A 15,247-nucleotide genomic window follows, 5' to 3' on the forward strand; every position below is an offset into this window, starting at 1 on the left:
CCAGCCTCCCTCAAAGTCAGGACCTGCAGTTCCCGTTCCTTCCTATCGCCACCCCCGCCTGTTCCCTCCTCAGCCACCCTCTCACGGAGCCCAGCCTGTGTTGCTGGTGGGGGCCTCTTCAAGGCGCCAGCTGCCCGTGAACTTGAATGGCTGCTGCATCCTTGGCTCAGGGCTGCTGTCCCACATCTGAGTCACTCCAGCTCTCTGTCTGGTCTCAGGCAGCCCTGATGATTTAACACCCAATTAATCTGCACTCGGAGGAGACCCTCTCTTAATTGCAAGAAAGCTGTCATTATCTGAGTTAGGGGGTGTGAAGGGGGGATCACTCTAATACATTTGAATCCACTAATTGTTTTCTGGAGCCCCTTGAGAACCAATAACAAAGTGTAACAATAAATCCCAGAATCGCACAGAGCCTGCAAGACTCCAGCCAGCCTGGCTCTCCCTCCTTCCTCTCAACAAGAAAACCTGCCTATAGAATTATCTGTCTTCACACTGTGCCTCCCTTTGGGGGAGATGCCGCAGGTCTTCAGGGTGCTGCCCTCAGACTCTGTCACCGGTAACAGGGCTCCTCACAGCCAGTCCTGCTCTTCCCTTAGGCTCAGCATGATCAGCTTCTTTTCAACTATGTGTCATCTGCAAGCCACTTGAGGGCAAGGAGCTGTCTGACCTCTGTACCTCCTGTACCTGAAATAAAGCCAACAGAGAGTGCATGCTGTATGAGTAAACCAAACTTAAAGTCTGCCACTCCGGTCTTTCACAGTGTATCAGTCAGGGTAGGCTAGGTTATGCTGCAGTGACAAGCATCCCCCAACTCTTACAGGTTTCACATAACAAAGGTTCATTTCTCACTTGTGCTGCCTGTCTATTGTGGGGTAGGCAGGGAGCATTGAGCACAGTCACTCTGACTGCCAGAACAAGGAGGGGCATCACCTTAATATGAGCCTTATCAGGCATGGGTCAAAGAATGTGAGTTATGTGCTGGCTCTTAAAAACTCCACCCACAGGCCTATAATCCCGACTATACTGGAGGCTGAGGAAAGAGGATTGCAAGTTTGAGGATAGCCTGGGCAACTTAGTGAGATCCTGTCTCAAAATAAAATTTAAAAGGGCTGGGGGTACAGCTTGGTGGTAGAGCACCCCTGGGTTCAATCCCCAGTCCAAAAAAAAAAACAAAAAAAACTTTTACATATGTCACTTTCATTGACCAAAGCAAGGAACATGGATGTTCATTCCTAACGTCAGTAAGAGGCCAGTGTGTCCTCCCATGTGCTCAGAAGACAGAGTAGAGCCCTCTGATGATCAGCCCTTGTGGTGACTTCAAGTGTCCCATGTCCACTATGGGGTCTCAGAAATACACTGGTTTCACAAAAATACACTAAGCCGAGATTCTGTTTCCTGAGTGTGCTAAAAATTTGTACTTGGAACAGCCAGGAGCCCTTGGTGGGTTCTGGCCTGCACCATAAATTCTCAGCTAAAAAGACAACAGTGTCACTGAGCCTCAGTTTCTTTATCTGCAAAATGGAGGCTTGCTTTTCCTGCTCTTCTTGACTGACAGGTGCAGCCCTTCCATCTTGGAGGGTGGCAGGACACTCAGGGGAAGGCTGAGTGTCCATAAGAGCCCCCGGGACTGATAATCCAGGGAGCCAGGAACTCCCAAGGGGCCTCCATGTTGACAGGCAGGAGTGGGACCCAACATGCCACCCACAAAGACACAGAGCCCAGGCCAAAGCCAGGCTCTGAAGCCACTCTGACAAGGAACAGGGTCAGGCAGATCCAGCCAAAGCTCAGGGGACCTCTGACAGCATCAGTTCCCAGAGACTCACCAAGGTGGTCTGGTGACATGTGTGACTCCTGGAGCTGCCTGTGGCAGTGACTGTTACAGGTATGGGAATAGCGACAGCAGGGACCCAGCCCCCCAGGCAGGGAGTCCCGCCCATCCCCCTTCATTTTTCAGAGAAGAGTGAGACTTAGAGAAAGTGAGTTGCTTACCCCAGAACTAGGATTTTGACATTTTCCCAGCCCCCAGGGCTCCGCTTTTGTCCTGTGGTTGTATCTCAGCCCCACCCCATTGGGTGTTGTCACTCAAAGCAGCCTCCACACCAGACCTCGCAGACGGGAAGTTCCCACCGACTACCCGCATCGGCTCAGGCTTAGTAAGCACCTGCGGCACCCTGTGCTGGCTCGGCCTGTGCGTCCTGGGGACCGTTACCAGTTACCTCCGCTGCCCCTACCCACTAAGGAAACAGCAGCAGTCCCAGAAGCCAGCCCACAGGACACAGTCAGGGCCAGCCCCCTCTGCTCCTCCCACAGCCCGAGGGGATGGGGCCAGGTTCATGGAAACCCATGGGGCCCTCACAGAGAGATCCCAGAGATCCAGAAGGCTCTGCGGAGCTTCTCCATTTGATATTCAGATCCTCCGAGCAGACAGGAATAGGCCCAGATTCCTGCAGGGCTGGGTAAGCCACTCAGGGGTAGGGCATGTGCTGCCCAGGCCCGAGGCCCTGGGTTCGGTGTCCAGCCACTCACAGACACAATGTGCGTGGGTTTAAACACAAACACTGCACTGTGTCACAGAAGGGACTTGAACACCCTGGGATCTGGTTCCCCAGGGGTCCCTGAACCAAGCCTCTCAGGAACCAAGGGACTGATCTTAAAGGGACAGCACATGCACACACACACACACACACACACACACACACACAGACACTTAGGACTAGAAGCCGCCCGGGACATGCAGTACCTGCAATATCAGTCTTCAGATGCTAAGGACAGTGCTGTTGTCATTAGTGTCAGCAGCTGTGGCGAATGCTCGATTATTGAGGGGGCTAGGTGGCAGGATGATCCTGTTCTCCCTGTTGTCTCACTGAGGGCTCCTGTTTTTGCGGACTGTTTGCCTCAGCAGGGCGAGGTGTATGTGCGGATGCCCATGGCGGCGGTTTTCCTAACTCTGTCCCTCACAGCATCCTCATGAGGACGCAGAGACGGAGACAGGGTGGGTGGTTGAGCGTGCCATCCCCTTCCTGGTCACCCCCTGGGTCTTGCTGCCACCCTCTCCCTCCCTGGTGCTTACCCACTTTTGCCCACACTCACTCACCCTGTGTGTTACCAAGCATCCGCTCCCAAGTCTCTCCCTGCTAGACGAAGGTCACCTTCAGGGCTATTTTGTCACCTTTGTGTCACCAGCTCCTGACTCAGGCTTTGACACAGAGGAGGTGCCTGTGCACCTCAGTAGCTGAGTTATTAATGAGACACAAAGCAGCCAGGGGGCTGTCAGGGAGCACAGCCTGCAGAGAACCCTGCCCCAGGCCTCCCGGGAGCTGCCCTGGCCAGAAGGACACCGCAGCCTACAAGACCAGGGCCAGCTGGTTGACCTATTGTCCAGGCCTCCCAGTGACCTCCCAGCCTGCAGGCTGATCTGTTCCAGACTGGCACAGTCTGCCAGCTTGTGCACACCAAGTCCACTGCTCCCACCCGCTCGAAACCAAGACAGGATGCGCACCTGCCAGATGGCTGTGCCCTGGGCATAACCAGAGATAAACACGTCCCTTGGGGTGGTCTATCTCCCAGCCAAGGGCATGCACTTGCTTTGGGAGTGCACAGCCCTCTGACCCCTGCAGGTGGCAGGGGGCAGTGTCTGCTGCCAGGAGGAGCCACCATCTGAGTCCTCACTAAAAGACTGGGCCCCACATCACAATGCCCGGTGCATCTTCTCCATGTATTTGCTTTAAAATAATTTCAAACATTAAGTGGTTGAAAGGGAACTCAATCTGCCTCCTACTCCTGGCTCGGCCAAATGGCCACATGAACCAAGAATTGCTCCAGTTATTTATGCATTTATTCTCCTCTTTGTTCCAAAAGCATTTGAAGAGAATTAATTAAAAGCATTACGTACTGTTGTGCTGGGCAGTTCTCCAGCCCGGGCTCTCCACCCCTTCTCCTCTGCAATTCCATCACCTTTCTTAGTATCTCCAGGGTGCAAGGAAGGCTGGCAACCTGCTGAAAATGGCACGAACGAGGGCACACTGGATAAGGAGCCTAGAAACCAGAGTTTCAATCCAGACTCTGCTAGTTTCTGTCTGGGCGCCCTCGGGCAAGTCACTTCACCTCTCTGAGCCTCATGGTGATTAGTATAATAGGGATACTGATGCCTTTGGGTCTCATTCTGGGAATTTGACACCTGCCACTTACTGAGCACTTCGTTTGGGCCAGGCAAAGTGCTGAGAGCTCTTCCGATTTTCTCTTATTTAATATACCAACAGCCCTAATGTCACAAAAGAAGAGGTGTCTCAGGAAAAGGATCTAGGAGTTCCCAGAGAGAAGGAGGAACAGGTTCAGGACCTGCAGGGTCCTTGGCTTGCAGCGATGGCAAAGAATTTCAGCGCATGCCAGCCAGGGGCAGAAAGCAGTCAAGGGAGACTGTGGGTCATCTCAAGAGAGAGACGCCTTGGGGGTAAAGCAAGGGAGACACATTTAAGGGAGAACGTGAGCATCACAAGAGTGAGAGGTGCAGTTCTGGGGTCCCCAGCTCTTCTTTAGCGGGAACTTGGCGAGGGCCGGTGTGGGAAGGTGTGTGGGAATGACACCAGTCTGGTGGTCTCAAGACGGTTTCTGGTGGCCTGGTCAGTCTCAGGATCCCAGGCTGCCGTGGTCTTCACCATCTGACCAGTCAATAGTGCCGGGAAATCCTCTAAATTACAGCTTCCTCAAGACGCCCTCTTTCTTAATCTGTTTATTGGAGGTTTATTGAACACAGTGCCCAGGTGGATTTACAGATTTCTTAGAAATTTGTGAGTGGCAGGCCTGGAAGAGAGACTGGCCCAGGAATGATAAAGGGGAAAGTATGCGTGACTTCTGAATTCAAATATAATTTCCTTGTCTTTCCTTTAAGTCTTTTTTCTCCCTCTTTTCAGTCTTTCTCTCCTACCTCACTAAGAGGCAGCTGTTGATGTTCCCATTTGCCTGTGAGGAGGTCGAAGGTCTGTGTCTCTGTGTCCCCTTCTATCGAGAGCACCTGGCCTGGGTCGAGACAGGGATAAAGTACAGTAATTGACATTCTTCGCTGTCCCAGGTCACGGCAAAGCTGGCCTGTGGCGGGCAGGTGTGACTACAGGGTGCTTGGTGACCAGCATGCCATCCGTCAGGCCTCCCCGTCTCCCCCCACCACCAGTTTCTCCAGGTGACTTTTTCAAGGCTGCAGTACCCAGTGCCTCCGCGCTCCAGGATATAACAGCTCTGTTCTCGGGACAGGGTGGGGGCACTCAGCAGAACGTGGGGTTCCCTGGGTTCCTGCTTTCATTCAGCCTAGAGCCTGAGCAGCCCCTGGGGTCCTGGAGGGGACACAGACCCCCTTGACCTTAGCAGTCACCACCTGCATTTGATTGCACCCTGAATGCGGGGCTCACCCTGGCCTCACCCCCGGGGCCTGGCCTCCCTGCTCCACCATTAGCCCTCAGGACACAGTGGCCAGTGGAGCTGCCTCACCAGCCTCCCTCAGACTGGCCACCAAGTGTCCTCCTAAATAAATCCACTTAACTTCCAGGGCTCAGAGGAGCCTCCAGGAACCTCCTTGCCCTACACCTTCATGGCACAGCGAGGAAAAGGAGCCAGGAGAGAACGTGCCCAAACAACAAAGGCAACTGGTGTCTGTTGGGAGTTTGATGCGACCGTGATGGCAGACCTGGGGATGCCCAAGTCCTTGCCCTGCAAATCACACCCCTTTGCCCACCAGGTCCCCAGGAGAAATGAGCACGCAGGTCCCAGCTCCATGCGTGCCAGGGCATCCTGACTTTAACAGAGTCATCTGCCACCTGCAACCCCAGGAAATCTGTGCTGGATCACACGGCAGGCATAGCCCCCAGGAGCACCAGGTCCTGGACAGGGACAGAACACAGAAGAAGGCAGGCAAAGGGGAGAGACAGAGACAGACCACCCGCCATTGGGATGAATATAGAGCCGGATTCCTGCCCCCTTTTTTTTTTTTTTTTTGGCAAGGATGGGCTACATCACCAGCCCTAAATACAGGGTCAGGGATAGAGAAGGTGGCCCGCCTGTCGTGAGGGCTTGACTAGCTCAGGAGAGGAAGCAGACCCTGCCATCTGACTTCCTGTTACACAGTGACCTGCCCACCAGCACATGTCCTCCGAGAGCATTCTTACACTTGATCACCAGACCATAACCCTCTTGCCTTAGGGGCAGTAGTGGGAGGCCTGGGAAGAAGGTGGGCAGGGACACTGGGCTGGAAGGCAGGAAGGCTGAGAACTCCACTGTCCCTGCAGCCCAGAGCCAGGGAACCCTTTATGCAAACGCCCCCCAGGGCCTCGTTATTCCAGGACTTTACCCGCTAGCCTGTCTTAAGGCCCTATCTAGCCACTGGTAGACCCACTTCCCACTCCCAACTGTAAAGTGCATGCAGAATAAGTGGAGTGGGTGGAAAGTTTGCTAACAGCGACCCAGAAGGCTGCAGTTCTCCATGCCACAGGGTCTCGGGATCACGGGCTCAGGTCAGCAAACCCTTCCTTCAAAACCTGGCTCCACCACAACCTACTCCCCGGCCCCTGCAGAGTCTGTAAGCTCTTTGATCCTTCCTGATTCACGCAGCTGACAAAAGGACATGTACTTCGCAAGGAGAAATGAAATAGCTCATATGAAGCACCCAGCACAGAGCCTGCGCATAGTAATGCTCAGAGATTGGCTGAGCTCACAGGCTGGTTAGCAGGCCCGAGCCTTAGCACCTAACGCTCTGTCTAATCCTAATGAGGTGCTCCAGGAGGCCCTGACCATTATCTCGGGGTCAGTACAATGGGCCTTGCTTCATTCCTTCGTCCCATGAATATCGGTCCAGACTGTCGCATGGACTCGGGACTCCTGGGGACAGTTGAGATCATTGGGTTCAAACCTCCGCGCTATACAGGATCCCTCTGACATTGCACAGCAGAGATGTCCACTAGCCTCTGTTTGATTGCTTCTAGTGGCCGGACTCATCCTACCTGGCTAGGGGCAGTGGGTTAGGAATTTAGGAACTGCAGTTCAATAGGAGTCAATCACTTGTAGGTCAGGGGACGTCAGGCACTGCCTGTGCGATCCAGCCCCTGGTGTTGCTCAAATGTGCCGTGAGAGGACAGAGGTTGACCAGCGTGTCCCCAGGTTTGTCTTTGGGCTTTTCTAAAACATGATCTTAACCATGTTGTCTCAATTATGCAAACTCCCAAGAGACAATGTTGAGAGCCAAATGCTGCATCCTCCAGGTCCACCTGTCACCGTCGCGGTCATGCAGATGGAGCGGCTGCCCGTGCTCACTGCCCCAGTTCTGGGGAAACTGAGTCTCTGTCAGAGTTGTGGTGTCCAGCACAGGGATATGGAGGGGATGGTCTCCAGGGGCGGGTCTCTCCCTGGCCACTTGGAGCCCCTGTGGCCATCCCTCCCAGCTCATGGGCAGGCCCCTCCCAGTGACCACTCCTCCCTCACCTCCGGGGCCTCCCCCTCACTCAGAACTCAAACAATTCGAGAGTCTCAGCAATAAAAATAATCATGTGAGCATCCAGACCCTCTGCAGCTAGGAGCGTTCCTCTGTGGGAGGAGCAAACACCCGCAGGCGCACACGCACACACACGCACACACACACCCAGTAATTTACGTATTAATTAATCATCTCAGTTCACAGCATTGTGTAATGGAGATTGAGTTTTTTTCCTCCTGTATCTAAGATTTCCATGCTCCTCAGGCCCGCGCATCAGTACTGTCTAACTGCCGTCTTGGGGGGCCAGCCTGGCCTGTTTGCAGAGCGGAAGATAAAAAGCTTCCTGCCTGAGATCAGGGTGCCTCCCGGGCTTTGGGCTTTCATGACAGAGTCTGAGTTTGGGGGACCCCTGTTGTGCCACCGCAGCCGGGCGATCGCCTTACCCTTGCAGGGCGAAATGGAAGAGGTGGGAATGAAAGATGAGAAATGAAGACTGAGTCCTTCCCTTAATTCACCCCAGATCCTGTAGGATGTCCACACTGGCTCTGCTAAGCATTTCCCCAGTGTGAACCTGCTCCCCAGGGCGGCTGGAGCTGGGGTACAATGGAACCCCTGTTCCTTTGTCGCTCCTTCCTTGCTGGTCGGTCCTGTGTCCTGTGTCTGCAGCGGATTTCCTTTGCCGTAGGTGCAGTCCGCATCCCTTCCCTCAAAGTCTGTTTCTTGGACCGCAGTCGGGAGATAATTTCCTCCTTCGTTTCGGCCTTATCGCTGGCTGCACACAAGCACCCCTGCCGGGAGGGAGAAAATCCGTCCCTTTTTGCTTCTTGAACTTGAGATGCTTTGGTGTTTGCAGCCAGGAGAATCTCATTATTGACAACGTGACGGGCATGTGGAGCGGGTGCCTGGCTTTAAGGAAGGCCACCACAGGGAAGGGGTCAGACAGCAGACAGAGGGGTGTCCCTGGCAGAGCACCCCCTACCGCGCCAAAGGGTTCTCCATGGGGGCGCCACTTGATGCATTTGAAGAATTTACAAAAACTCAATTCACATAGTTTCCAAGGCCAAAGCTATCACATGAAGTTTGCTACTAGGAAGAAGCTGTCCCTTCTCAGCCCTGGACGGTTTTTGAAAAACTGAAATCATTTCCAGTTTGCTAGGGGTGGCAAGTGCAAGAGGTACCAACCCCAGAGTCAGAGATTTTAAGTAAATATACTGAGTTGTGTGACCATCACTGCAACCTGAGTTTAGTACCTTCCCATCACCCCGGAAAGACCCTGTGCTGCGACTCGGGATGTAATGGATCTCTTTGGTTCCTGAGTGAAAGAGTCAAACTAAGAGGCAAAAGCAAAAGTAAGTTTTGGAAAGAAATGTGTCTCGCTGCACGTGCGAATGACAAACTCCTGCGAGTGGAGGGGTGGGCGCGGCTGGCAGGAGCTTCTCTTTTAACTGCTGGAGGTTTGACGCCCCCTTAATGCTAAAGTTATAACAGGATGAAGGGCTTCCAGCTGCAGCAGTAACTGCAGGATATTAATAAGATCCAGAGAACTGTTTTAAAAATGGAAATTATGGGCACAAAAGCCATTTGTGTATTACTTCTAAACTTGATGATCCCCGCCCTCTTTTACATAAAAATCTGAATATGTATAAAAGGGTCTATGCTAAACCAAGATGGTAACAGCAGGAAGAAAAAATTCAAATGTGTTTCAAACTCTGTGTTGCTGAGCCAGCAAAGGTAGTTGGATCTTCTGTCCAGGGGAGTGCAGGGGGTGTTTGTTTGGTACCCGGATTGAACCCAGGAGCATTTACTGAGCCACATCCGCATCCTTTTTGTACTTTATTTGGAGACAGGGTCTCACTGAGTTGCTTAGCAAGCCTTGCCATTGCTGAGGCTGGCTTTGAACTCACGATCCTCCTGCCTCGGCCTCCCGAGCCGCTTGTATTATAGGTGTGTTCCACCGTGCCCGGCTTCATTAGTTACTGTTAAATGTTAAATTCCAGTTTCTTCTGTTGGTCTTGAAAAGTGAGGACCATTCTGTACTCGATCCATGACAGGATCCAGAGATCATCTCTGCCCCAGTGGAAGAGGTCTGATGGGCACTGAAAGTGGTACCTGAGCAAGGGTTTTCTGTATTTTGCCCAGGAGGCTGGAAGGTTCTGGTAGTGTAAGGTTTGGGATCCAACAGTGGGATCTGGATTTTTTTTTTTTTCCTTCCCATCAGCTACACAGCTGTCTGTGTTCTTTGCTTGGTTGGTTTGGGATTTTGTGTTCTGTTTGTTTTCTTTCCTTGGTGCTGGGGATTGAACCCAGGGCATCGTGCTAGACAAGAGTCCTACTGGTGAGCTGCACCCCAGGTTTCCCCTCTGCGCTTCCACCCTGGGAGGCTCTTGGCCTCCCTCCACCGGTCCTACCTGGTGTGAGTCTTGCCCACGCCCCTTAGCTAACACCTGGGCATTACTGAGAGCCTGCTGCACAGCTTCTCCCCAGGTTTGCAGCCACGCAGAGAGCATAACCCTCTTTAAAACCCAGCGCACTGAGCAGGGAACAGTGGTCTGAGGATGGAAGGGAAGGGGTCCAGTTGGCAGCTGTCAGTTCGGCTTCAGATGTGGGAAAATGTGCTTTCAGGTCTCCGCCCGCCCAGACGTGCACTCGGGGCTGGTTTACAAGGTTCAGCACTTGTCTCTGCTTAAGGTCTCAGACAAAGTAACTTTCTTTGCTTTTCCCAGCAGCTTTGAGTTGATCGTAGGAGTTGTTCAGGCACCCCGCTATGGCGGATGCTGGACACTAGGGGGCGCAGCCCTCCCTCAGCAGCCTATGGTGAGGGCCCCTCTCCAGCTCTGAGAGATTCCACAGGAACAGCAGGCACCCCGCCCTGCGGCTGGTCCCCAAAGAGACCTGCTGGCCCAGAGGGTCCACACTGTTTAGCCCTCTGGCAGCAACAGCAGCTCGATTGTGACCACTGTGTGATCATTCTTCTGCATCAGCAGAGAGAGTGGCCCAGGGACCTTACAGCTCTCTTGTGTGTTCTGGGTTGCAGCCCCAGCTGTACTCTCTCTGGCTGTGTGACCTTGGGCAAGTGGCATCCCCTCTCTGAGCCTATTTCCTCATCTGCCAAGGGAAGGGGTTGGAATGAAATCTCCTTGATCTGTAAGGGTCCTTTCAGCAACAGTGTCGCCAGCAACGCAGCACTGAAGGTCCCTTGCGGGGAGGGGCGCCAGGACCACCCTGCAGGTCAGCCCAGACCTGGATGAATGAAGGAGGGACTAGACTCTGTCCAGCAGACCGAAGTTTGAAACCTTCTGCCACATCACCACCTCCCTGGAAGCGGAGGAGCGAGGGGGAGTCTGGGTCATGGAATCTTTTCACATCAGAGCAGCGGGGAGCTGAGAGGGCTTGGTGCTCCGGGTTCTGCATTAGTCAGATTTTTGTCACTGTGACCAAAATACATGACGAGAGTAACCTAAAGGAGGAAGGGCTTGTCTCGGCTCACTGTTTGCGAGGTTTCAGTCCGAGGTCGGCCAGCTCCGTTGCCCTGGGCCCGGGGTGAAGGCCAGCAGAGAGACTGTCACCTCAGGGCAGCAGAGAGAGGGAGGGAGAGGCCAGGGACAGTCCCAGTGACCCAGTCCTTCCACACCCCACCTGCTGCGGTTCCACAGCCCCCCCCCCAGTCGTCCACTCAGCTGTGAATAGATTAATCCACTGATGAGGTCCCAGCCCACAGGATCCAGTCACTCCCAAGGGCCCCACCTCTGGCTCTTGCTGCACTGGGGACCAGGCCTTCCACACATGGCACCCAAGGGTCAGTCCAGAGCCAAGCCATAACAGGTGCCCAAAGTCTTGTTAGCCTGGAACCGTCCACTCAGATAGACTGGAAATGGAAGCCCAGACAGAAAACAGAACCGTCTGGTCAGGAGCCAGGGCCCGGAGAGACAAAGCCTCCTGTCCTGTGTCACTGAGCAAGAGGGCGGCAGAGCTGGACAAAGCTGTCCCAGCCAGGCACAGTCACCCCGGGAGGTGCAGCAACTCAGACTCGTAAGGGTGGGGAGCCGCGGTGCAGGGCACTGACGGCCCCTGTGTGCCCACAGCGCTGGCTTTCCTGCACCATGATTGAATCCTCAAAAGACCCACAAGCCCAGTATCAAATCGTCGTTCTCGTTTAGGCTCAGAGAAGTTAAGTGACTTGGCTCCCGTCGCAGAGCTCAGAGTGCCTATGCTGGACTTGAACGGTCATCGCGGTCCCTGCACTGGCTTTCCTGAGGACAGAGTTCAGTCCTCCTTCACTCACTCAGGTCTTCTCTGCGCGCCACGCGGGGGCCTGGTGTGTTCCCTGGCCCTCACACATGGCTGTGATAAGGCAACCGGAGCCTCTGCCCTCATGGGACCTCCCTGTTAGAGGAGGGGACAGAAGATGAACGAATGATGTGTGACAAGAAGAAAAAGGACACAGAGACCCACCTCAAGTGGCCCTGGCTAAAATATCCCTGGTCAGCTGACCAGGACACCCCACCTCCTCTCCACTGCCCTCTTCCTGCCAGGACCTGCTGCAAAGGAAGGGGGCACTGTCCCCCCACCTTCCAAGTTGCAGCCCATCCGGGCCCACAGCAGGCGTGAGCTTCGTGGGTGGTGGAAAGAGACCCGGGTTCCAACTCGGGCCGCGACACTTGCTGACCACATGCCTTGTGTTTTCCTTAACTCTGAAATAGTGACAATGGGGCTTTGCAGGAATAGATCCGGGACATGAGGGCTCCACCCAGGCCCTGGAACCCAGTAAAGAGAGACCCCATAATGTGCCTGTGTGTGCACGTGTGTGTGTGCACGTGTGTGTGTGCACGTGTGTGTGTGCACGTGTGTGTGTGCACGTGTGTGTGTGCATGGTGTGACACGTATCTCCTTCAGTGTGGTTGGGGTATCCCTCCCAGGAACCACTGTGGCCAGGGACACTGATGGCCTTTTTCTGGGGTCTCTCGCCAGATTGCCAAGGGATCATCGAGGACGTCATCCTGCTGGGTGCCCCCGTGGAGGGAGACCCCAAGCACTGGGAGCCTTTCCGGAAGGTGGTGTCCGGGAGGATCGTCAATGGCTACAGCAGGTCTGTGCACCCTCTCTCCAGCGGGGAGGTGACACTGCTTCCCAAGCACCTAGGGTCCCGGGCCGCGTGCTGGGGAGGTGCATTTGATACTCCTGTCCCGGTGCAGGCCCCGGCCCTGTAGGCAGCGAGGCCCAGGCCAGGTGCTCTGATCCGCTAAGCGTCCATCCTTACAGGGTGGATGACAACGGGGAAGATCCAGAAGAGCAGAGGATGTCCCTGGGTTGGGCCTGAGGCCACTTGCATGCTGACAGGAGCCCAGCAATGGCCCAGCATTGGAGCTGGGAGGGGCCACAGGAGAGTGGACGTGACACTGACTGTTTAAACAGAGATGGGTCCCACAGATGGAGGGCTGTGGTCGAGACCGAGGGGCTCTGGGTTCATCGTTGTTGAAGGAACGAGCGAGGGGTCTGGATTGAGTCTGCAGAACGCTGTTTCAGGGCAGGGCGACAGGAAAGGAAGCTGATGGCCCGCAGGTCGCCCATGGCCAGAGAGTGACAGACCCTCTGACAAGAGACAGGGCCAGCCTCAAAGGAGAGCAGCCCCCGCCTGGGGCTGGGGGAGGGGAGCTCAGGGCTTTCAGTTAAGGCCGGGACCCAGGGTCGGGAAGAGCCACCACCCAGACCTCGTGGGAGAACAGGCCAGAGGACCTTTACAGACTCCAAAACATTACGAATTCTAAAACACAACAGGACCCTCCGGCCACTCAGCTGAAGTGCAAAAAAACGCCGACCAGGTCACCCAAGGAAGGTGACATTCTGAGCTCCAAATACAGGGCCATGAGGAGTTCAAGAAACAGTGGGACAGGCGATTAGTTGTAGGGGACGAGAAAGGAAGGAAAACATGACTTCAGAGCTTGCATGGGAGGTGACTGACTCCATTACAATTGAAACAACTTTACAAATTAGTAAGGAGAGCCAGGGGTGGTAGTGCACACCTGTAATCCCAGCTGCTCGGGAGGCTGAGGCAGGATTCCAAGTTCAAGGCCAGCCTGAGCAACTTAGCAAGAGCCTGTCTTAAAATTTTTAAAAATTAAAAAGACTGGAGATGGAGGTCAGAGGTAAAACATCCCTGGGTTCAAGCCCCAGTACTTAAAAAAAAAAAAATCGCCAAAGGATACCATCATACAAACTCTTAGAACAAATACAAATAGTCAATAAACTTAAAAGATACCCAACTTCCTCATCATTCATGAAATAAATACAGGCTATAAAATGGGCTATCACAGCTTCACTTATAATTAAAAATTTTAAAGAACCCAAATGAGCACAAATAAGGAGTAGTTAAGAGGGTAACACAAGATTGATATTTTTAGGGTGTCAGACGCGGCTGGGTTAAAGGCTTGGCTCTGCCGCTCACTTTGGGGTGGCGTCCCTGAATCTCCAGTATCCCCACCTGCAAAGCTGGACTAACAGGCCTCCCGCACGGGGGTCCTGGGGAGATTATGAAGGAACAGGCTGCACGTAGTAGGTGCCCCATAAATGGCAGCAGTGGTGGGTGGTATCTGTTAGTGGGCGTCTTTGCGTGGTGAGGTTTTTGATTCTAGGTTTTTGTTATTTTTTCACGACAGCCAAGGGAAAGCATTAAAATTGCAAGTGTGCGGTGCGGAGGCAGCGCGGTCTTATTAAACCATCTGTTCTGTTGAGAACTGGAGGCTAAAAGGCCTGGTTTTCAATTATGTTAGAGACCCTCGGCCGAGTCTCTGTAGAGAGAGGGAGGGGAGCCGGGACCCACCGACCAGGCCCAGGGCTGGAGCTCCGTGGTCCAATTAAGCATCCACTAGGAGTTTCCGCTCTCAGCCCCCTCGTCTTCCGTGGCTGTGAACTTAAACTTGGGGGGGGGTGAGTGGGGAGTGTGCAGGTCAGCACCAGCTGCCTGCGTTTATCAACGAAGACTTGCACTTCGTTGGCCAATCCTTTCACTTCCTTGGGCTTCTCTTGACCCCCTGGGCTGGGCCATACTGTTCCCTGTCCCCCCCGAGTTAGGGAACCGTGGGAGGGAGAGGTGACTTGCCCAGGGTCCACCAGGCAGAGCCCGGGTGCTAGAGGCCACCCGGCGTCTCTGCTCCAGCTGACGTGTGGAGGGGTGACAGGAGGACAGGAAGGCCCCACCACGCTGGGAGAGCCTGGAGAGTGAGCCAGGTGCCCCTTCAGCCGGTCCCCACGGTGGCTGATCCTAGCTGGGCCACCCCCTACCCCCGGGAGTCCTGTGACTAAGGGACAGTCCTGACCTCAGGGAGCGCTCTGTCTGGAAGAGGGGAAAGACCAGGAACCCACAGGAGGACGTGTGGGGACTGTCCCAAAAGGAGCAAGTCCCAGCACAGGAGCACTGCAGGGTGGACAGTACCAGGTGAGGGCTCAGGGCACTCCGGGAAGGTGTACAGAGGAGCCCGTCAGAGGCCGGAAGCACAGGCCCAGCTCAGGAGGAGCCACACACCCACAAGGCGCAGGCGGGAGGTGATAATCATCCCCAAGACTTCTTGAGCATCCGTGTGTCCCTGCACCACCTCATTTAAATTCCCACCGACTCTGGGAGCTTAGATCCACCGAGGCTCAGAGAGGGCCAGCACCTTCCCCCAAGGTCACACAGCTCACAATGGACAAGGCCGGCCCTGGAGAAGGGTCTTGAGTGCCAGTGAGGGACCCGTGGCTCACTCAGGACTCCAAAGAGGACATAGGACCTTCAACACGTTCCTGTTCTGTCCC

General features: G+C 54.4%; 1 protein-coding gene across 2 annotated transcripts in view; it reads left to right on the plus strand.

Annotated features, from left to right (window-relative positions):
* Tmco4 (transmembrane and coiled-coil domains 4) overlaps positions 1–15,247 on the plus strand; it is a 73,299-nt gene that overhangs the window by 51,198 nt on the left and 6,854 nt on the right. For both annotated transcript variants that reach the window (XM_076863285.2, XM_076863286.2), the window contains exon 13: positions 12,428–12,545. In XM_076863285.2, the coding sequence (XP_076719400.2) occupies positions 12,428–12,545 (118 nt within the window). The remainder of the gene's footprint in view (positions 1–12,427; positions 12,546–15,247) is intronic.

This window comes from Callospermophilus lateralis, chromosome 7, assembly GCF_048772815.1.
Source record: "Callospermophilus lateralis isolate mCalLat2 chromosome 7, mCalLat2.hap1, whole genome shotgun sequence".
Taxonomy (NCBI): Eukaryota; Metazoa; Chordata; class Mammalia; order Rodentia; family Sciuridae; genus Callospermophilus; species Callospermophilus lateralis.